The sequence below is a fragment of the Rhinatrema bivittatum genome, chromosome 2 (genome assembly GCF_901001135.1).
Source record: "Rhinatrema bivittatum chromosome 2, aRhiBiv1.1, whole genome shotgun sequence".
In the NCBI taxonomy this organism is placed as follows: Eukaryota; Metazoa; Chordata; class Amphibia; order Gymnophiona; family Rhinatrematidae; genus Rhinatrema; species Rhinatrema bivittatum.
The window spans coordinates 601,772,709-601,797,261 of NC_042616.1; the positions used below are offsets into that span (position 1 = coordinate 601,772,709).

The 24,553-nt window shown below is 45.1% G+C and overlaps 1 protein-coding gene across 1 annotated transcript in view; it reads left to right on the forward strand.

Annotated features, from left to right (window-relative positions):
• The window catches only part of LOC115083374 (histamine H3 receptor-like), a 59,785-nt gene that overhangs the window by 26,340 nt on the left and 8,892 nt on the right, over window positions 1–24,553 (forward strand). The window contains exon 3 of the mRNA XM_029587174.1: window positions 4,041–4,400. Within this exon, the coding sequence (XP_029443034.1) occupies window positions 4,041–4,400 (360 nt within the window). The remainder of the gene's footprint in view (window positions 1–4,040; window positions 4,401–24,553) is intronic.

Sequence of the window (24,553 nt, forward strand, 5' to 3'; positions counted from 1 at the left end):
GCAGTAAATCAATTGGGCAGTCTAGATACAATTGATTTGATAAGGGGGCTGCTTACTCGCTGAACAGAGTCAGCAAATCATTATTTATTTATTTATTTTTATATACCAATATTGGTGGGACATCATACCGGTTTACATAATTTAAGTACATAAATAACAAAATTCTTTAAAATATATCAATAAAAAATATAAAATGTGATCAAATAATAAATAAATATACAATAGTAAAATAAAACAATAATATTAATCAAAGTAAAAAGATAATAAAAAAGAACAACAAATTAAAATAAAACAGAAATATGGCTGAGGGAATAACCAAAATATGTGTGCTCACCAAATGCCTGCTAAAATAACCAAGTTTTTAGCTTCTTCTTAAATGTCTGAAAATTACACTCGAGTCTTAAATTAGATGGTAAGGAGTTCCATAATTTGGGTCCGACCAAAGACAGGGCTCTCTCTCTTACACTGTTTAAATGTGCTAATCTAGGAGATGGTATTGAAAGAAAACCTTTGTTAGCAGAATGCAAATTCCGTTGTGCTTTATGAAAATGGAGTGCTGCTCTGAACCATTCTACATTTCATTAAATAATGATTTGTGGATCAGAGATAAAACTTTGAATTGGATTCTATAAGTGATCGGTAGCCAATGCAAGTCTTTTAAAATGGGTGTAATATGGTCATATTTCTTGGAACTGGTTAAAACTCTCGTAACTGCATTTTGGAGCAGTTGGAGGGGGCCTGATAGTAGCTTGTGGAAGACCCAACAATAGAGCGTTACAATAGTCCATTTTTGAGAAGATCAAAGCTTGTAAAACTGTTTCCTTACAATCTGAAGCTTAAAAAAACCATCTTTAATCAGCTTATTAATGAACCTCTTGAAATTGAGTTCACTAAAGTATCAGCCCCCTTTATCAACTACCTACTTTTATTGCGAGTACATCTCGGGCAATTGTCTAGTTTTGTATTTGTTTATTGAATAACACTGGATTTCCAGAGAACACTTCTCTGCATCTGTTTCCTTCAGTTCAGTATTGGACATACAGTTCAGTTAGCAGAACTTAGAAATGTTATCTGCTGTGTCTTCCTGCAGTTTGTGCTATTTTAGCTATGGTAGGTCTAAAATGACAGAGAAGCGTGGGGTGTGAATGAGGTCAAAATGTAACACCTCCTGATGATTATGCCCCATACCATAGTAGAATTCAGTCTCCGAGATCACCAGGCATAATGACAGGGAAAGCTATGGATTATTTCCACAGTTACACTTGACTCCTTTTCATGCACAGGGACTTGATGCCTTTGGTCCAATGCCAGATCCAAAACAACCAGATCTGGCAAGATCTGATAATTCTTTGTCCCTCCACAGGAATCAGAAACATAGTAACATTCAGTGCTAGAGAGTGTTTTTGTCCCTGACCTCCAGTCTCTATCTGGTTCGGTGTCATTGGTTTCCCTCTTAGGAGTGATTGTAATTTTGAAGACTGATTTAGCAGCTGTTTTGTTAATGCTCTGAAAGACCACAGTAGAGAAAGAGACCTTCTTGATGACACCTTTCCTTTTCTTTAGGCAGGCAATGCTTCATAGGGATGTGCATTCATTTAAAACGCAATGTGAAAAATGTGATGAATAAGGGCAATTTGCTTCATTCAGGGGGCCCCAAAACTAATTGAGGGACCCTGAATGAAACAAACCTTATTTATTGCATTCATTTTAAGTGAATGTATCTGGTGTAGGCCTAGGCCTGAGAATGGGAACTCACCTAAGGCATAGACCGAAGCCTAAAGCAAAGGGTGCAGCCTATGCCTGAGCTCAATGCCAGTCCCTTGGCCTAGGCCTAAAGCCAGGGCTTTGCCGAGGCCTAAAGCAGGGGACTCAGCCTAGGCCCAAGTATGATGCCAGGGTCTCAGCCTATGCCCCGGTGATTGCCAGGGTCTTGGCTGAGATCCAACCCCCCTCCCTTGAATAATCACTTACCTGATCCACCAGGTATCCACAGAAGCAACCAGGCCAGGTCCCGATGCTTGGGACTCAACCTGTACCTTACCCAAATCTGGGGCCTGACCCTGAGGCCTAGTCCTGATACCTGTACTCTGCCTAGGCTGGATCCCAGGCTCAGGTCTGATTCTGAAGCTTGGCCCAGAGACTGGATCCCAATGCTGGGGCCTCAACCCACACTTAGGCCTGAGGCCTGGGCCTCCGCCTAGTTTAGAGCCTGACATTGCAATCTGGCCCATAGGCCGGGTCTTGATATTGAGGCTTCAACCTGGATTCATGCCCAATCCTGGGGCCCAAACAGGAGACAGGTTCCTGACACTTGAGCCTCCACCCAGGCCCGATGCTGTGGCCCAGCCTGAAGGCAAGGTTCCGATGCCAGGGCCTCAAACCTGACTCAGGACCAATGCTGGGACCTGACCAGGAGGCTGGGTCCTGATGCTGTCGGAGCTGCCGAGGTATAGGGGTTGGGACCTGGCTTCCAGGCCAGGCCCTGGCCTTGGGCCTGGGGCTGGGTTGAGGTCCTAGCATTAGGACCCAGACTTCAGGTTAGGCCACGGCATTGGGCCTGGTCCTGGAACCAGGTCCTGGCCCAGGCATTGGTACCTGGCCTCAGGCTTGAGCCTGTGCTCTGGCCTAGACAGATGCTGAGGCATCAGCCTTGCATAGGCCGAGGCCCACTTTGCAGTGACATACCACAGTCTCGGCCTATGTAAGGCCTTGCCAGATCTTGCCTGGTCCAGTGGAGCCCCACTGGACCAGGTATGTAGGGACCAAGTGGAATCCTGACCCCCAGCATTTTTCCAAATGGGTGGGTGGGTGGGAAGGATAGGAGGCACCATTTTAATTTTTTTGTCCTTTTTTTTTTTAATGTTTGATTTATTTTTTTCACATGAATGAAACTGAAATTCATGGGAACAAACCTCCCGAAAACAAACTAAAAAAAGAAAACCATTTTTTTTACCCTGAATACCCTCATGCTGTCAATCATCAATAACTCCTCCAGGGATGATTGCCTATCAGAGGACCTTGGAAAGCCTCTGTCGCTAACCAACCCTCTCTTTCTCTCCTGGTTCCAAGCCCTCAGGGGTCTTTCAGTCTGAACACATAATATGAGCATTGCCTTTAGATTAGCTGGAGGGTCCAATCAAGTCAACTCATCTTTTATATGAAATGTGAGAACCCATATGATATGGGCTCATAGTGTTTCTTTCTTTCAAGAATTTTTGCATTTGCAAAATAAAATTCACTTGTCTCAACATGGAAGTGTGATTCACCTCCCTACTATAACAGTGACAGTTGAGATTTTCTGGATATAAAATAGCAAGATCAAAATTTGAAGTAAAATACAAGATATATTGTTAGTCCCATAGCTTAGGCTTAAGCATGGTGAAATATGTTGCAGGAGATTCACTTTCAGGTCTCTTCTCCAAGGGAGCTGGCAGGGCCCAGGAAAAAGGGAAAGTGACTACCACTATGATGAGAAACCTGGTGGCAAGAAATGCATTCATGATTGGTTTGAAAGAAAGGTTCCAGCCTTCAGCTAGAGGGTGGTTCTTTGTCACTCAGATATGCCATCTGAGGGAGAGGAGATATAAAATGAGGGGTAAAAATTCAGAAATAATGATACAGTGCAATTAATAGGCCACTAAATAAGTTAACCAAATTAACTAATTACATTAGACTCATTCTTACAGTGTATGTAACACTATAGCAATGTGGTAATCATGCCAGTTGGGCAGAAGACGTAGAATGAAAAATCAGTTTCCATTGATCGAAAGGAGAGAGCTCATCTTCAAATGCTTGCTCTAATAAATATTTTGAGTTGGTCCAGTGAAAAGATGTCACCTGCAACTTATTTACATATTTTTTCCTTCCTGTATTACCAAATTTCAGAGCAGAACAAATACGTAGAATGGATCAATCTCTCATTGAATTAGAGACTGTGCTATTTCCTTTTGTGTGTAGTACTCAATAAATAATGAATATACTGAAGGTGCTTTAAAATATGAATAAGAAAACCAATAATCCTATTATTTTCTTCTCTTTAGGTCAGTTACAGGATCCAACAAGGAACAAACAAAGCATCACATTATACTCTTTTAAGAATAGTGTTTTTGTGGACCCTATCATTTTTTCTTTATGGGCCAGCAATTGTATTTTGGGAGTATTTTGTAGGATGGAGTATAGTTCCCAAGGATGCATGCGAGTATGAATTTGACAATGCCTGGTATTTCTTGCTCACTGCTTCCATGTTTGATTTCTATACTCCATTCTTTTGCATTATCTATTTCAATCTAAGCATCTACTCAAGCATTAGAAAGAGAAACAAAATTAGATTGAAGAGCCAGGAATTTGTTACTAAAACGGACAGCATTACTACTGTCTGTGGAAGAGGAAAAAATGAGAGTGTAAGCCATTGTACCATAGTTTCTTGTATAACAACTGAAGGACATGTGTTCATTTCTACAGTGTCTCAGAGTTCCACGTCACTTGCTGGAGAAAGAAGGGAAAGTGACTTAACCAAAACGGAAACAGACAACTTTCCATCTGTTAGTGAAAAAAGCAGTCATGTGTCTTTGAATGCCACTCGGTGTTCTAAACTAAAAAGAGATAATAAAATTGCAAGGTCTCTTACAATCCTTGTCTGCATCCATGGTATTTGCTGGGCGCCATACACTCTGCTTATGAGTATGCGTGTATTTTGCCAAGGATTTTGTTTAGAACCATTCTGGTATGAGATTACAGTGTGGCTTTGCTGGATAAATTCCTCCATTAACCCTGTTTTATATCCTCTTTGCCACCAAAAAATTAAGAAAGCATTCTTAAAAATTCTATTCCACACAAAACCGATTTTGCCTTTCTTATTATCCCTCTGAGTCAAGGGACAGATTTTCAAAGGATTTACGCATGTAGGGGGGTTACACGCACCGGGCCCGCCGGGCCCAGTGGCGCGCGTAAAGCCCCGGGACGTGTGTAAATCCCGGGGCTTGAACAAATGGGCGGACAGGGGCGGGGCGGGGCCAGAGGCCTCTTCAAGGCTGCTGGGCCGGGGGATCCAGCTCTGGCAGGCGTAACTTCTGAGACACAGGTACGGGGTTTGTTTTTTTTTCGGCTGGGGGGCAGGACAGGTAGGGGAAGGTGGTGGTGGGGGGGAACGGGAAAAACCAGCTGGTCTCTCCGAGGGCTCGGCGTGCGCAAGGTGCACTAGTGTGCACCCCCTTGCGCGCGCCGCCCCCTGATTTTATAACATGTGTGCGGCTGCGCGTGTATGTTTAAAATCGGGCGTACATTTGTGCGTGCCGGGTTGCATGCACAAATGTACTCCGCGTGCGTATGTTTTAAAATCTGCCCCTAAAAGTGCAATTTGGCAAAGCAATAGATTTTTTTTCACATTTTTCACATGCTTACATCATGAAGGCCTTCAGTAGAAGAAAGATGAACTCAAATATATATAATATAGCAATTTTCATTAAAGAAAATCATACAAATGCTTAGACATCAATGTATTACAAATAAGGAATTGCTCATGCAGAAGGAACAAATCAGCCATGTAAATACTATCGTCGTCCATTGAAAGGTAGAAATCAAAATTAAAAGAATGAAATGTATAATTTTGTGAAAACTGATGATTTTGTATTACCTAATTGGTACAAATGTTTTAGAAATTACAAATTTAAAGCTAACATGCTTACTTCAAAGATTTAACCAATAAAAAGCAACAGCTATAATGAAAAAAATGTAAAAAACTGTTTTCTGAAGCGCTAAATAAAAACTTTAAACTTCAACAACAGCTTGGATGCTAGTGACACTGCTACACAGGACAGCTGCACATGGGAAAAGCTGTGAGAAAACCAAGTGAAAAACCTTGGCTACCATATTCAAACCAATCATTCTCCCCCTTCCCCACTAAAAAGAAAAAACAAACCTGCCTCCATCATGACCACCAGTAAGCCAGGGAAAATGGAAGCAGCAGTTGTTGCTTCGCATGGAATAAAACCTTTTCATCAAGATCTCTCTTCAGTGCAAAAAAATGGTGTAGAGTAAAGAAGCAGTAACTTCACTCCTGATCATGAAGGAATTGCAAGCACTAGTTGATAAAGGAGAGCCATGGGGCAAGAAATGAGGTTAAAGCAGAGGTGGTGTCCTTAACGATTCAGTTTACCACATTGCATAAAAGAAGAGTGCATTTGGAGGAATGACCTTCAGCAATGAAGGACACTTGCAGGATAAGGTAAAGTCAATGGTTATTTTGGTAAAAGTCCTAGAGGATATATGCATTTGGAACCGAAGGAACAACCTTTGCATACAAGGAATTTTGGCTAGAGCAGAGGATGAAAAACCCAGTAATCTTGATGGAAAACCTTTTAAAATATATCTGGAGCAGAAAGCCTGCGAGGAAGTCATTTGGACCGTTAGATGATCAAGGGGTTAAAGGGGCACTTAGAGAAGATAAAGCCATTACAGAAAGATTAAAGAATTTCTTTCCTTCTATGTTTACTGAATATGATTTTGGGGAGATACCTGTTCTGGAGAAGGTTTTCATGGGTAATGATTCAGATGGACTGAACTAAATCACGGTGAACCTAGAAAATGTGGTAGGCCTGATTGACAAACTGAAGAGTTATAAATCACCTGGACCAGATGGTATATACCCCAGGGTTCTGAAGGAACTAAAAAATGAAATTTCAGATATATTAGTAAAAAATTGTAACCTATCATTAAAATCATCCATTGTACCTGAAGACTGGAGGGTAGCTAATGTAACACCAGTATTTAAAAACAGCTCCAGGGGTGATCCAGGAAACTACAGACCAGTTAGCCTGACCTCTGTGCCAGGAAAAGTAGTGGAAAGTGTTCTAAAGTTCAAAATCACAAAGCACATAGAAAGACATGGTTTAATAGAACAAAGTCAGCTTGGCTTTACCCAAGGCAAGTCTTGCCTCACAAATATGCTTACCTTTTTTGAAGGGGTTAATAAACATGTAGATAAAGGTGAACTGGTAGATGTAGTGTATTTGGATTTTCAGAAGTCATTTGACAAAGTTCCTCATGAGAGGCTTCTAAGAAAACTAAAAAGTCATGGGATAGGTAGCAAAGGCTTTTTTGGTGGATTACAAAGTGATTAAAAGCCGGGAAACAGAGTATGATTAAATGGACAATTTTCTCAGTGAAAAAGGGTATACTGTGGAGTGCCTCAAGGATCTGTACTGGGACCCGTGCTGTTCAATATCTTTATAAATGATCTGGAAAGGAATTTGAAGAGTGATGTAATCAAATTTGCAGATGATACAAAATTATTCAGAGTGGTTAAAACACAGGCAGATTATGATATATTGCAGGAGGACCTTGTGAGACTGGAAAATTGGGCATCCAAATGGCAGATGAAATTTAATGTGGATGTGCAAGGTGATGCATATATTTATTTATTTAGAACATAAGAACATAAGAAATTGCCATGTTGGGTCAGGTCAAGGGTCCATCAAGCCTAGCATCCTGTTTCCAACAGTGGCCAAACCAGGCCACAAGAATCTGGCAATTACCCAAACACTATGAAGATCCCATGCTACTGATGCAATTAATAACAGTGGCTATTCCCTAAGTAAACTTGATTAATAGCCGTTAATGGACTTCTCCTCCAAGAACTTATCCAAACCTTTTTTGAACCCAGCTACACTAACTGCACTAACAATATCCTCTGGCAACAAATTCCAGAGCTTTCATTGAGTGAAAAAGAATTTTCTCCGATTAGTCTTAGATTTTCTACTTGCTAACTTTATGGAATGCCCCCTAGTACTTCTATTATTCGAAAGTGTAAATAACCAATTCACATCTACTCTTTCAAGACCTCTCATGATCTTAAAGACCTCTATCATAACCCTCTTCAGCCGTCTCTTCTCCAAGCTGAACAGCCCTAACCTCTTCAGCCTTTCCTCATAGGGGAGCTGTTCCATCCCCTTTATCATTTTTGTTGCCGTACTCTGTACCTTCTCCATAGCAACTATATCTTTTTTGAGATGCAGCGACCAGAATTGTACACAGTATTCAAGGTGTTGCGGGTATAGCGGTGGACCCTTGGGCCGGCCTGACGGAGAGTGAAGGAGAAGAGAGGAGGAGTCTCCGTATCGATGAAGCAGGCCGGGAGGCGGACACTGGCGAGCAGGGAACAGAGATCTTCACCCTGGAAGCCGGAGTTCCCCCAGGAGGAGCCCGTGAGAACCCGAGCCACTGGGACTTAGGAGATTGATGAAGAAGGTTTCACTCTAGAGACCCGAGTTCGCCCCGGGAGGAGCCTGTGAGGAACCGGGCCTCTGGGACTTAGGCGAGGAGACGAGCTGAAGGAGACGGTCCAATGTCGAGGCGGGTGGCAGGCATGGAGAGTCAGGGGCAGGCAGGGGTCAGAGCCAGAGTGGCAACACCAGAAACAGGAGAAGAGGCTCCGTTCGGGAAATGAAGATGAAGATCCGGAACTGGAACTGAAGCGAGAACTGGAACAGAAGATGAAGATCCAGAACTGGAACTGCGGAACTGGAGCTGGAACGAAGCACAACGGGTCCAGAAGGCAAGGAGAAGAACCGGCAAAGCCAGCAGCACACAGTAACTAAGTACCGGCAGATAACCTTGTTGCAAAGCGTTTGAGAGAAGCAAACGCCAGTCTTAAGTACTTAAGTACTCTAAGGGGCGGCTTGCGGTCCGGCGGGAAAAGCCCTTTATATTGGGCTGCATCGTGCGCTCGCGCACCTAGGAGGGGAGGGGTTGAGCTTAAAGGCTCGGCGGCTTCTCCCTCATGGAGACGCCGCCGCAAAGCTGGCACAGCAGGCCCGACCGAGCACCGCAAATGCTGCCGGTCTCCCGAGCCTGGGAGTGGCAGCCCAAGCCGCGGATCCCGGAACTGAAGCCCCGAAGAAGAAGGTAAGGGCCTGGTCGCACAGCCTGCGACTGGGAACGCAACACAAGCTGCGGTCTCACCATGGAGCGATATAGAGGCATTATGACATTTTCTGTTTTATTAACCATTCCCTTCCTAATAATTCCTAACATTCTGTTTGATTTTTTGACTGCTGCAGCACAATGAGCTGACGATTTTAAAGTATTATCCACTATGATGCATAGATATTTTTCCTGGTGGTAGCTCCTAATATGGAACCTAACATTGTGTAACTACAGAAAGGGTTATTTTTTCCTATCTGCAACACCTTGCACTTGTTCACATTAAATTTTATCTGCCATTTGGATGCCCAATCTTCCAGTCTTGCAAGGTCCTCCTGTAATGTATCACAATCCGCTTGTGATTTAACTACTCTGAATAATTTTGTATCATCCACAAATTTGATTACCTCACTCGTTGTCATTTATATATATATTGGAATGCACCGGCCCAAGTACAGATCCCTGAGGCACTCCACTCTTTACCTTTTTCCACTGAGAAAATTGACCTACTCTCTGTTTCCTGTCTTTTAACCAGTTTGTTATCTACAAAAGGAGATCGCCTCCTATCCCATGACTTTTTAGTTTTCGAAGAAGCCTCTCATGAGGGATTTTGTCAAATGCCTTCTGAAAATCCAAATGCACTACATCTACCGGTTCACCATTATCCACATGTTTATTAATCCCTTCAAAACAATGAAGCAGATTTATTAGGCAAAACTTCCCTTGCGTAAATCCATGTTGACTGTGTTTCATTAAATCATGTCTTTCTATATGCTCTATGATCTTGAGAATAGTTTCCACTATTTTTCCCAGCACTGAAGTCAGGCTCACTGGTCTATAGTTACCCAGATCGCCCCTGGGGCCTTTTTTAAATATTGGGGTTACATTGGCCACCCTCCAGTCTTCAGGTGCAATGGATGATTTTAATGATAGGTTACAAATTTTAACTAGTATATCAGAAATTTCATTTTTTAGTTCCTTCAGTACCCTAGGATGCATACCATCCGATCCAGGTGATTTGCTACTCTTTAGTTTGTCAATCTGGCTTACTACATCTTCCAGGTTCACAGTGATTTCTTTCAGTTCGTCTGACTCATCACCCCTGAAAAACTGGTATCTCCCCAACATCCTCATTAGTAAACACAGAAGCAAATAATTCATTGTCTTTCTGCAATGGCTTTATCTTGCCTAAGAGCCCCTTTAACCCCTCGATCATCTAATGGTCCAACCGACTCCCTCACAGTTTCTTGCTTTGGATATATTAAAAAAAGTTTTTATTATGAGTTTTTGCCTCTATGGCCAACTTCATTTCAAATTCTCTCTTCGCCTGTCTTATCAATGTTTTATACTTAACTTGACAATGCTTATGTTTTCTCCTATTTTCTTTAGATGGATCCTTCTTCCAATTTTTGAAGGATTTTTTTTTGGCTAAAATAGCTTCTTTCACCTCACCTTTTAACCATGACGGTAATCGTTTTGCCTTCCTTCCACCTTTCTTAATGTGTGGAATTCATATGGACTGCGCCTCTAGGATTGTAGTTTTAAACAATATCCACACCTGTTGAACACTTTTAACCTTTGCAGCTGCACCTTTCAGTTTTTTTCTATTTTCCTCATTTTATCAAAGTTTCCCTTTTGAAAGTTTATTTTATTTTATTTATTTATTTTATTTATATACTGTCGATCTGTAGACAGTATATAGGGAAAAATAACCCATGCTATAGATACATGACATTAGGTTTCATACTAGGAGCTACCACCCAGGAAAGAGATCTAGGCATCATAGTGGATAATACATTTATGTGCCCGAAGCTCCGCTGCTGCTGCCACCGCCGCTGGGAACGCGTGGAGGAGAGGCCTGCACGATCGGCGCCCAGACCCGTCGGGGTAAGGCCTTCCTAATCCCCTTGCCCCCGGCGAGTCCAGCCCCCGATCGCGCCGCCAGTCACCGCTCGGAGACCCACCCACCAATGAACAGACAGCCAATCAACAGGCTGAGAGGGACTTTTAAATTTACCCTCCTGCAGGCGCCGCGTCTGTGTGCCCGAAGCTCCGCTGCTGCTGCCACCGCTGCTGGGAACGCGTGGAGGAGAGGTCTGTGCGATCGGCGCCCAGACCCGTCGGGGTAAGGCCTTCCTAATCCCCTTGCCCCCGGCGAGTCCAGCCCCCGTTTGCGCCGCCAGTCACCGCTCGGAGACCCACCCACCAACGAACAGACAGCCAATCAACAGGCTGAGAGGGACTTTTAAATTTACCCTCCTGCAGGTGCCGCGTCTGTGTGCCCGAAGCTCCGCTGCTGCTGCCACCGCTGCTGGGAACGCGTGGAGGAGAGGCCTGCGCGATCGGCGCCCAGACCCGTTGGGGTAAGGCCTTCCTAATCCCCTTGCCCCCGGCGAGTCCAGCCCCCGATCGCGCCGCCAGTCACCGCTCAGAGACCCACCCACCAACGAACAGACAGCCAATCAACAGGCTGAGAGGGACTTTTAAATTTACACTCCTGCAGGCGTCGCGCGCCGAAGGAGCACAACAAAGGGGCTGGCCCCTTTGTGCGCCCCTTCGTGCAGCCACTGAGATTAAAAACAAAACAAAAAAAAAAAAACCACCAAAAAACAGAAACCTCTACTTTCCTCACTAATTCGTTCAACTTTCTTCGGATCACCCTCAACCTCTTGCTACCTCCAGCTAACACTCGGACTTCACTCAACCTCCAGGTACCTCCAGCTACCACTAGGACAACACTCAACCTCCAGCTAGCACTCGGACAACACTCATCCTCCAGCTACCACTCGGACACCACTCAACCTCCAGGTACCTCCAGCTACCACTAGGACACCACTCATCCTCCAGGTACCTCCAGCTACCACTAGGACAACACTCAACCTCCAGGTACCTCCAGCTACCACTAGGACACCACTCATCCTCCAGGTACCTCCAGCTACCACTAGGACACCCCTCATCCTCCAGGTACCTCCAGCTACCACTAGGACACCACTCATCCTCCAGGTACCTCCAGCTACCACTAGGACACCACTCAACCTCCAGGTACCTCCAGCTACCACTAGGACACCACTCAACCTCCAGGTACCTCCAGCTACCACTAGGACAACACTCATCCTCCAGGTACCTCCAGCTACCACTAGGACACCACTCAACCTCCAGGTACCTCCAGCTACTACTAGGACAACACTCAACCTCCAGCTACCACTCGGACAGCACTCAACCTCCAGGTACCTCCAGCTACCACTAGGATACCACTCATCCTCCAGGTACCTCCAGCTACCACTAGGACACCACTCATCCTCCAGGTACCTCCAGCTACCACTAGGACAACACTCAACCTCCAGGTACCTCCAGCTACCACTAGGACAACACTCAACCTCCAGGTACCACTCGGACACCACTCAACCTCCAGCTACCACTCGGACAACACTCATCCTCCAGGTACCTCCAACTACCACTCGGATTCCACTCAACCTCCAGCTACCACTCGGACACCACTCAACCTCCAGCACTCAACCTCCAGCTACCACTTGGACATCATTCAACCTCCAGCTACCACTCGGACAACACTCATCCTCCAGCCACCACTCGGACAACACTCAACCTCCAGCTACATCTTGAACCACATTCATCCTCCTGCTACAATTTGAACTTCACTCATCCTCCAACAACCACCACTCGGTCCTCCTTCAGCCTCCTTCAACTTCATGTACCTTTCATCCGGATTTCTTTCTTCCACGTTCTCAACCAATACAAAGATGGTATCACTCTCCAACCCTCTTCTCCAAAACAGACACAGACGTCTTATAAACATCCCTCTTTTGAAAAATAACAAAAACTTTCTTTGTCTCACCTTCCTCCTCATCAATGCTCAATCCTTATCCAAGAAACACATGTTAATTTCCGACATTCTACAAGAAAATAACCCAGACTTCTTTGCCATAACTGAATCGTGGCTTAAAAACACTGATCAAGTAATTCTGAACCAACTGGTCTTCAATGAATATGATACCTTTTCAATCCCTCGCAATTACAAAAGAGGAGGAGGCCTGCTACTTATTATAAAAAAACACTTTTCAATGAAAATGATCCCACATAATCTCCCAAAACAATTTGAAGTTTCTCTTTTCAAATCCCAATATCTTCAAATCTGCCTTGTATTTTGCCCACCTAAACTATTAGACAGTAACATTTCTCCGCTCCTTGAATTTCTTATTACAAACATCAACATGAAAAAACCTTCTATCATCCTTGGTGACTTCAACCTCCATACAGACGCCAACCCCTGTTCTCCAAGCTGCGAAACTCTATTAGACATGATGTCAAGTTTAAACTTCATACTTCAAGGGAATAATTCCACTCATAAAGCAGGTCACACACTTGACCTGATTTTCACCAATAGTTTCTTCATGAACACTTCCATTTCTTATAACCCAGTCCCATGGTCTGACCACCATCTCTTATTATGCAAGTCCCAAACGAACTGCAACAACCCATCAAATAACATTCCTACAAAAAAATCCTTCAAATTCCGTCCTCCTTTTCATTCTAATCTCCTCCTTCAAGAGTTGGGATCTCAACTAGAGAATCTAGATCTGTCAAACATAAATAACGCTATCCAATCCTGGGCTCTAATCACTGAAAAAACCGCTAACATCATTAATCCAGAGAGGGTCAAACATCTAAAGAACAAAAATGAAAATCAAAACCCCTGGTTTAACACCACTCTCAAAAACATGAAAACAGCCCTCAGGAAAACAGAGAAAGAATGGCAAAAAAGTAAGCTGCCCGCCACTCAACAGAAATATCGCACACAATTAGCTGCCTACAAAAAATCAATCCAAAACACAAAACGGGACTACTACGGTAAAAAAATAATAAACGCCACCAACAAATCCAAATCCTTATTTAACATTGTTAACAACCTCATTACTGATAACTGCATCTCCAACTCTACCATCACCAAAAAAAACCTAAGCCAAGATTTAGCTATCTTTTTCAAGGACAAAATTTCCAAAATAACAGATGCCTTCAGCACCTCATCAAACTCCAATATTCTAACATCAACAAACAACATCTCTCCTTGGCTCGACTTCAGACCCATCTCCATCACGGAAACAGAAAAAATGCTGAAAAAAATCAATCCTGCACGCCATGACCTTGACACCATTCCCACCCGAGCACTTAAAGAAATTGCTTATCCTTTAGCCCCTACAATTGCAGCCATCATCAACAAATCGCTTGAGGAAGGCGAGCTACCTCCCAAACTAAAAACCGCCACTATTACACCTCTTTTAAAGAAAAAAAACCTCAATCCTAATGACCTAAATAATTACCGCCCAATCTCTAACCTACCCTTTTTTGCCAAAATGACTGAGAAGGCTGCTCTGAAACAACTCATCGATCATCTTGATGATAACAAAATTCTTTATCCCACCCAATTCGGCTTCAGAAAAAACTGCAGTACGGAAACTCTCCTACTTAACCTTTCCAATACCATCCTAAGAGGTCTCGACAACAAAAAAGGTCACCTTCTGATTCTGCTGGACCTCTCTGCAGCCTTCGACACAGTGGATCATAAAATTCTGATTTCCAACCTTGAATCTATTGGGCTTGCTGGCAAAACTCTTAGTTGGTTTACTTCCTTCCTTAATAATAGATTTTTCAAAGTTTCTTACAACAATTCATCTTCAAGCCCTATCCCCCTCGAAACAGGTGTACCTCAGGGATCGGCTCTATCTCCCATTTTATTCAACGTCTACCTTATTCCTTTATGCCATCTCTTATCAAGCCTTGACATAACTTATTACATGTATGCCGATGACATACAAATTCTTGTTCCAATCTCCTCTACGATAGAAGATGCCATGTCAAAAGCAGCCTCTCACCTTGATGCAATCAGAAACATGTTAATCCACCTCAAATTATGCTTAAATATGAGCAAAACTGAATGTATCCTAATTAACAGAAAAAAACCTTGGATTAAAAACAATACCACCCTTTCACTTCGATAAGACCCTCATCCAACTTAAAGAAAACGTGAAAGACCTGGGTTTTTGGTTAGACATTGATCTAAATTACAAAAAATACATCTCTACAAAAATTAAAGAAGGCTTTCATAAACTTCAAATAATCAAACACCTTAAACCTCTTCTTCACCCCCACGATTTAAAAACCGTACTTCAAGCCCTCATCTTTTCCGGTTTGGATTACTGCAACTCCCTTTTGATTGGTTTACCAAAATCATCTTTGAGGCCCTTGCAGCTACTTCAGAATGCTGCTGCCAGATTTCTAACGGGTAAAAGCAAATATGATCACATTACCCCTGTCCTCAACCAATTACAATGGCTCCCAATAGAAAAAAGAATTGAATACAAAGTTCTTTCATTGATCCACAATGCAATCTACAAAGCCGACTACACTGCCTTTGATGACATTATACACATACTTCACCCTCAACGCACAACAAGAACTTCTAGTAAACTTCAACTTGTGATTCCCTCATTCCCAAATGCCAAACTATCCTCCACCAGAAACAGAGCCTTCTCCATCATCGGACCAAAACTATGGAATTCACTACCCCACTTCCTCACCGCGCAAGAAAACTCAAAATCCTTCAAAAAAGAACTAAAGTCTTGGCTTCTCAACCATTCTCTTAAGGACAACTCTCAATGACTTTATACTATAATCCCTTTAACTGCCAACTTTAAATATTCCATTTGGACAATCTCTACTGATTCAAGCCACTGATGCCTCCTTTTTGAAGAACCCAGTTATCTCTGCCTATCTATTCAGTGTATCTACCCTGTTTACACTATGTTCTTTGTTCATATCTCTTCTTTTGGTGCCATTTCCCACTATTGTTAAATTTAAAGTTTAAAATCTTTCAATGTAACAAGTTGTTCTATATGTAAACCGGAGTGAAGGCAACTATGCTATACCTCGGTATATAAAAAAATGCTAAATAAAAATAAATAAATACATTGAAATCGCCGGCTCAGTGTGCTGTGGTAGTCAAAAAAGTAAATAGAATGTTAGGAATTATTAGGAAGGGAATGGTAAATAAAATGGAAAATGTCATCATGCCTCTGTATCACTCCATGGTAAGACCGCACCTTGAATACTGTGATGGAGAAGTTACAGAGAAGGGCGACCAAAATGATAAAGGGGATGGAACAGCTCCCCTATGAGGAAAGACTAAAGAGGTTAGGACTGTTCAGCTTGGAAAAGAGATGGCTGAGGGGGGATATGATAGAGGTGTTTAAAATCATGAGAGGTCTAGAATGGGTAAATTTGAATCAGTAATTTACTCTTTCAGATAATAGGATGACTAGGGGGCACTCCATGCAATTAGTTCTTATGTTCAGATAATAGGATGACTAGGGGGCACTCCATGCAACATGTTCTTATGTTCTAACATGCCATACTGGGGTTATGGACTGTGCTGCCCGCGGGTTACCCCGCGAGTAGACTCACTTACCATGCTATCTTCTTCACCCGACGCGGCAGGGACGCCGCCGTCGGGCCTCCTGTGCGGCTGGAGCCGTGGTATCGTCTACCCCACACACTCCGGAGGCTGCCCCGGATCTTCATCCCCTCCGCGGTGGGAGCCGCGGCCTTCTTGCTTCTCTCCACGGGGTGGGACTGCCCCCATTGCCATTACCACCCCGGTTCCATCCGGCGGCTGGAGCCACCCCCGGGGCTCCCCGCAGCGGCTGGAGCCGCTGCCAACGTCAGGGCCTGCTCCTCAGGCCCTGCCTGCATCTCTACGCGATGACGCAGTGGAGGCCACTGTCCACGGTCCTGCACAGCCCTGCTCCTGCCCTGCTTGCTTCTTAGGTGCCGGCCCGCACCTCTCTGCCAGATTTAAAGGGCCAGACACAGGAAGTGTGCTGGCCCCACCTTTAAGTGGACTTCCTGCTTGAGCCCTATAAAAGGGCTGTCTTCTCAGTCTGTCGTTGCCTTTCATCAGAATGTCATCCCCTCTGGAGGCTCCTGCCTGCCAGAGCCTTGTAAGTTCTTCTGTTCTTCGTGGAGCTCCTCATCTCGTCTGCCTTCGTACCACATCTTCATGTCTTGATGTCTTGCCTGAGGTCCCGTTCCATGTCCTGATGTCCCGTCGTGATCTTCCACGTCCTGATGTGTCTGCCTGCCAGGATGTTCTTCCCTGCATCTTAGTCTGGTGCTCCTGAGCCTGCGTTCCTGCAGAGCCGTGGTTCTCGGATGATGTCGTGCCCGAGAATGGAGTGGCCTGCAGGGGGATTCATCCGTGTGCTCCTGAGCCTCTGTTTCCGCCAGCCTTGGGGGAAGCTTCGGATGACACCAGCTTCCTCATTGGAGTTCCTCCTTGCCTGGGTCTTCCCTGCGCTCGTCCCGCTCTCCTCGTGGTCCATGACCAGCCTCTTAGGGCTGGGTAGGGCGCGCAGTGGGACAGGGTGGTGCGCGACTCAGTCCCGAGGGTGGGCTGAGTAGGGCGCCCTGAGAGACAGTGCCAATATCCTCCTGCCTTACGTCTTGTCTTGTCTGGATCAAGTTCCTCATCATGCTTGTGATGCCGTCGCATCAACCCAGTCTCATCCGAGACGCCCTCGCATCAATCATAGTCCTGTCTACATGTCAAGGCCTCCGTCTGCCTCAACCTCAGGCCGGCCTGCTGCTCCTTGCCGATTCAAGCGGCAAGTTGTTGGCTTTGGGAGCTTGCAGGCCCGGCAGAGGGTCAGCCCGTTAGCCATGTGGAGCCCGCCGTCAACCCTCGGTTCGGCCCTGGATTCGTCTGGGGTCGGGCTGAGGCACAAGGGCACACTAAACACCCCCGTTCACAACAACTGGGTCAAACCAAGGGTCCATCAAGCCCAGCATCCTGTTTCCAACAGTGGCCAATCCAGGTCATAAGAACCTGGCAAGTACCCAAAAACTAAGTCTATTCCATTTACTGTTGCTAGTAATAGCAGTGGCTATTTTCTAAGTCAACTTAATTAATAGCAGGTAATGGACTTCTCCTCCAAGAACTTATCCAATCCTTTTTTAAACACATCTACACTAACTGCATTAACCACATCCTCTGGCAACAAATTCCAGAGTTTAATTGTGCGTTGAGTGAAAATGAACTTTCTCCGATTAGTTTTAAATTTGCCACATGCTAACTTTATGGAGTGCCCCCTAGTCTTTCTATTATCTGAAAGAGTAAATTATCTATTCACATTTACCCATTCTAGACCTTTCATAATTTCTTCCTTATTGGGAATGTCTGCTTTGGCAACAGATTGATCATTTCTGAATTCACTTTCCTGAATTTGAGGCAAAGAAGGGTTTTCAGTTTCAAATCTGACAGGAGTAGGTTCAAAGGGCTTAAAGTTGGAGCTGATTGAACTGCTTGCTGTTCAGTATGATAAATTTTCCTCTTTATTCATTTCTTGAGATGGAAAAGTATATTTAAAAATAGGCTAAGGAACAAATTTTTCTTCATTGCTGCTTTTCCTGTCTGGGTTACTATATATTAGTGATATTGTTGTCTCATTATCATCGTCACTAACAGTTTATCCTAATAGATTTACATATTTTTATCTGACTGAGGCATCATCCTTACCACTATCAGCAGATTCCCATTGTCCTTTCCCATAAATCAATGAGACAGACTATGTCCGACTGGGTTAGAGTCACTGAGGGGTTCATATTCAGCGGCATTTAGCTCGATAATTTGTGAATTATTTGGTTAAACGTTGACTTTTAAATATTACTTCAACTCAACTGGCTGAATCTTGTGTGCAATTCTGGTTGCTGCATCTCAAAAAAGATATACTTGCACTGGAGAAAGTACAGAGAAGGGTGACCAAAATGGTAAAGGGGATGAAATAGCTCCCCTATAAGGAAAGGCTAAAGAGATTAGGACTGTTCAGTATGGAGAAGAGACGGCTAAAGGGGGGATATGATAGAGGTCTACAAAATCATGAAATACTTGAACAGGTAAATGTGAATCAGTTCTTTACTCTTTCTGATAATACAAGGACTGGTGGCACTCCATGAAGTTAGCAAGTAGCACATTTAAAACAAATAAGGGAACATTATTTTTCACTCAATGCACAAATAAGCTCTGGAATTCATTGCCAGAGAATGTGGTTAAGGCAGTTAGAGCTGGATTTTAAGATTTAGGCGAAGGCGTAGATTTGTGCGCGCAACCCGGCACGCACAAATCTACGCCCGATTTTATAATATGCGCGTGCAGCCGCACTCATGTTATAAAATCTGGGGTCGGCGAGTGAAGGGGGTGCACACTTGTGCACCTTGTGAGCGCTGAGCCGCGCAGCCTTCCTCCATTCCCTCCTGCCCCCCACCTTCCTCTCTCTTCCCCTATCTAACCCGCCCCCCAGCCCTAACTAAACCCCCCCTTACCTTTAACTTAGAAGTTGTGCCTGCCTCCGGGCAGGCATAGGTTGCGTGCGACAACCAATGGCCGGGCCGCAATTCCGGGCACAGCGGCAAATGACCGCTGTGCCTGGAGGCTCTGGCCCTGCCCCACTCCGCCTCTGGACCGCCCTGACCCCTTTTTCAAGCCCTGGGACATACGCATGTCCCAGGGCTTGCACGCATCACCGTTATGCAAACAGGTTGAAAACAGGGTACTGGGCTTGATGGAACCTTGGTCTGACCTAGCTTGGCAACGTCTTATGTTCTTATATGTTCTTATATAAATTTTAACTGGATAACTCATTATCCATTTATCCAGATAACTTAGAAGCGTTCATGTTATTGTTTGTAAGGTTTTGGGTGGACCCTTGGACGCTGTGGCAGATGACCACGCCCACAGGGGGAAGTCCCATGAGGGGCCACAGGTCAGGATCAGCTTTAGGACACACAGCACACAATTATCTTTTATTAACAGAGTTGAGAAGCCACCAGAGGTGGCAGTAGTGAGTAGAGATGAAGCCCGGCTGGGCTTGTTGTCCCTCAGGACACTAGAACAGCGATCCCTCAAAAGCTGTGACAGCGGTTTCTCCTGGAAGGTAACACAGAAGCTGGAATAGAGGCAGACCCTTGAGGAGCGAGTACCTGGTTCCAGGGAACAGCTCTGAGAGAGTCTAGATGGTAACTCACTGATGGTGTAGGCAGCAGTTTCTTCCAAGCAGAAGTGAGCTCAGGCAGCGAATCCGGGAACATGGGCCCTCAAGGAGTGAGTACCGGTTCCAAACAGCGACTTGAAAGAAAAGAGAGAGGCCCCCGAGGAGCGGGTACCCCGATAGAGTAAGTTCAATAAGGAGAGGCAGAGTAGCTAGGTACGGAGAGTGAATCCCATCCGTAAGGAGTCCCTTGCTAACTCGTTTAGCTAGCAAACAGAGTAGGCTTTTGTATCAGGGATGCGTGACGTCAATACAGGGGGTCGCCCCTGAGGTTCGAGCCAAAGAAGAAATAAGAAGCAGGGCCACGCGGCGCACGCGCCCTATGGCAGCTGAACAACATGGCGGGATGCAGCGCCCAAGCCGGACTGGGGACGCCAGAGAGGACGGCAGGTAGACGCCGCGGCAGCCAGACGTCCGTCAACTGCTGGAGGAGTCACCAAAGAGGTAAGGAGGGTGGAGTGGAGACGTCAGGCAGCAACAGTCATAACAGTACCCCCCTTCAAAGGGGGGTCTCCTCTGCGGGTACCAAGTTTAGGCTTCAAAAGATGCACGAGATGAAATTGATGGAGCATCTCTTTATCAAGGATGTTAGCCTGAGGCTCCCAAGAGTTTTCTTCGGGGATGAAACCTTCCCAAGAAAGAAGGTATTCAAGTGTTTTGCCTCATCTTCGGACATCAAAAATCTCTTCAACCTTAAATTCTAGGTCATTTTCTGTGTTGATGGCAGGTGGTTCCTGAGTCTTGGAAGAGAATTCACTGAGTATGAGAGGTTTCAAGAGTGAAACATGAAAAGCATTGTGGATGTTTAGTCCGGGTAGTAGCTTCAGACTGTAAGTGATGTTGCCAAGATGTCGGAGGATTGGAAATGGTCCAACATAGCGAGGAGCAATACAAATGGAGGGTAACTTCAGTCTGAGATGTTTGGTAGATAACCAGACTTTGTCACCAGGTTTGAAGACAGGCGCTTGAGAATAGTGAGCATCATAAAATTTCTTAGCACGGTCACTAGCTTTAACTAGCATGTCTTTCGTCTAAGTTCATAGGTTATGGATTTCATCAGCAGTAGATTGAGCTGCTGGGGACGTCACTGAGAGCTTCAGTGGAAGTGGCGGTGTTGGAGAGCGTCCATATACCACTTCAGAAGGTGTTGATCCAGTTGATGTTGCTGGATGAGAATCGATGGCTAATTCAGCCCAAGGTAACAGTTCAGCCCAGTTATTCTGACGGCAACTCACATAGGCTCGAATGAACTGTTTTAATGTTCTATTCATCCATTCTGTTTGGCCATTTGATTGCGGATGATAGGCTGAAGTGTAGTCTAGAGAGATGTTGAATAACTTGCACAAGGCCCTCCAGAATCTTGCCATGAATTGAGATCCTCAGTCTGAAACAATGTGTCCTGGGATGCTGTGAAGGTGAAAAATGTGCGATATGAAGAGCTTTGCAAGCTCCAACGCTGAAGGTAAGCCAGGTATCGCCATGAAATGGGCCATCTTGCTGAAGCGATCAACTGTTACCCAGATGGTATTGATTAATCCAGAAAGAGTTAAGTCGACTACAAAGTCAGTAGCGATGTGTGACCAGGGCTGTTCCAGAAATGGCAGTGGTTGCAGCAATCCCCACGGTTGGCCAGAAGGAGGTTTGTGTTTGGCACAATTGGTACAAGATGCCACGTAGGATAGGGTATCTTTCTTGATAGTAGGCCACCAATAGAACTTCTGGATCTTGAGCAGGGTGCGGCATTGAGCAGGATGGCCAGCCAGCTTGGAATCATGCGCATAAAAGAGCACTTTATTCCTGAGGTGTTTAGGCACGATGGTCTTACCAGCGGGTACATAATGTGTAGCCGCCAAGATGACTTTTTTCGGGTCGATTATGTGCTGAGGTTCTTCAGGCACATCCTCCGAGAGAAAGGAGCGTGACAAGGCATCAGCTCTGGTATTTCTGTCTCCGGGGCGATATTTAAGCACAAAGTCAAAACGATTGAAGAATAAGGACCATCTAGCTTGTCTGTGGTTAAGACTTTGCGCATGGCGGAAATACTCTAGATTTTTATGGTCCATGAATACGGTTATTTGATGTTTAGCGCCTTCAAGTCAAGACCGCAATTCCTCGAATGATAGCTTAATAGCCAAGAGCTCTTTATCTCCGATCCCATAGTTCTTCTCTGCCAGGGAGAAACGTCATGAGAAGAAAGAGCTGGGACGTAAGGATTTAGAGTCTCCAGTTTGGCTCAATACAGCCCCCACACCGACATCCGAAGCGTCAACTTCTACGATAAATGGCTTGTTGGGGTCAGGATGCCACAAGCATGTTTCCGTGGAAAAGGCAGTCTTTAATTTCTCAAAAGCGGAAATGGCCTCTGCAGACCATTTTGAAGCGTTGGCACCCTTGCAGATCATTGCGGTCAAGGGTACTGTTAAAGAAGAGTAGTTCTTTACAAAGTTTCTATAATAGTTGGTAAACCCCAAAAATCATCTCAGGGCCTTCAGGCTGGTAGGTTGGGACCAATTTTTGATACTCTCTAGCTTCTGAGGGTCCATCTGGAAGCCATCTTTAGACACGATATAGCCAAGAAAAGGCTCGGAGTCTTTATGAAATTCGCACTTGGATAGTTTGGTGTAGAGCCAGTGTTCACGGAGTCGGCATGGTACTTGCTTGACATCCTCTAGATGAGTGGGCAAATCCTGAGAAAATATCAGGATATCATCCAGGTATACCACAACACTTTTGTACAACAGGTCCCGCACGATGTCGTTCATCATGTTCTGAAATATAGCGGGTGCATTGCACAAGCCGAAGGACATTACTAAGTACGCAAAATGGCCGTCTCGAGTATTGAAGGCTTTTTTCCATTCGTCACCACTGCGAATGCGAACTAAGTTGTAGGCCCCCATCAGGGCAAGTTTTGAAAATATTTTGGCCCCCTGAAGCCGGTCAAACAGCTCTGAGATTAAAGGCAGGGGGTAGTGGTCTTTAATCGTGATCTCGTTCAGACCTCGGTAATCGATACAAGGATGTAAGGTACCGTCGTTCTTCCCCAAAAAGAAGAAGCCTGCACCGGCTGGAGACTTCGATGGTCTAATAAACCCCTTCTGTAAATTCTCCTCGATGCATTCAGACAACGCCTTGTTCTCAATCGCTGAGAGTGGATAGACACGTCCTTTAGGAGGTTCAGTATTGGGTTTCAATCTTAAGGCACAGTCATAGGACCTATGCGGAGGAAGAATGTCAGCAGCCTCTTTGGAAAACACATCACTAAAAGATGCGTATTGGGGCGGCAGTCCCGGCATCACTGAAGTTGTAGGCATGCAGATGACAGTAGCAATCTCATGGGGAAGTCCCGTGAGGGGCTACAGGTCAGGCTCAGCTTTAGGACACACAACACAGAATTATCTTTTATTAACAGAGTTGAGAAGCCACAGGAGATGGCAGTAGTGAGTAGATATGAAGCCTGGCTGGGCTTGTAGTCCCTCAGGACATTGGAACAGCGATCCCTTAATAGCTGTGATAGCGGTTTCTCCCGGAAGGTAACACAGAAGCTGGAATAGAGACAAGCCCTCGAGGAGCGAGTACCTGGTTCCAGAGAACAGCTCTGAGAGAGTCTAGATGGTAACTCACTGATGGTGTAGGCAACGGTTTCTTCCAAGCAGAAGTGAGCTAAGGCAGCGAGTCTGGGAATATGGGCATTCGAGGAGCGAGTACCGGTTCCAGACAGCGACCTGAAAGAAAAGAGAGAGGCCCTTGCTAACTCGCCATGGCCAGCGCCATCTTTAAACATGGCGCCGGCCATCCAGTGCTCCCACCATGTGACAGGGGCCAGCCAATGGCACAGATACCCTGTCACATGGTAAGGGCAAAGGGCCATCGGCGCCATTTTTATTAGTGGCAGCCGATGGCCTGAGAGTGGGAGATCGCTCCTCGTGCCCCCACTGGATCACCAGGTAATTTTAAAAGGTTTTGGGGGGGGGGTCGGGAGGGTGGGGGAGGCTAAGGGGGTCAGTTTAAAGGGTCGGGTGGGGTTTTTTTTTATCGGGCCATTGGTGCCATTTTTATTAGTGGCAGCCAAAATGGCGCCGATGGCCCGAGAGCGGGAGATAGCGCCGGGACCCCCCCACTGGACCACCAGGTAATTTAAAACCTTTTGGGGGGGTTTGGGAGGGTGGGGGAGGGTAAGGGATTCGTTTTAAAGGGTCGGGGTGGGTTTAGGGGTTGTTTTGGTGTGCTGGCTTTCCCACCCCCCCCCCCCCCGACTTACGATTTTTTACGATAAATCGGGGGAATTTCTATTGTATCGCGACTCTAATGATTTTTGACGATTTTTTTAAATCGTCAAAAAACAATTCACATCCCTATTGTCTTGTGCTAATTGACTTAACTGCAGCCTTTGACAGAGTTGACCATGACCTGTTATGCAATCAGATGAGAAACATTGGGATTGATGTCAGGGATCTCAGATGGTTCTTCTCATTTCTATCTAACAGAATATTCCAAGTCAATTTGGGCAATCACATATCTGA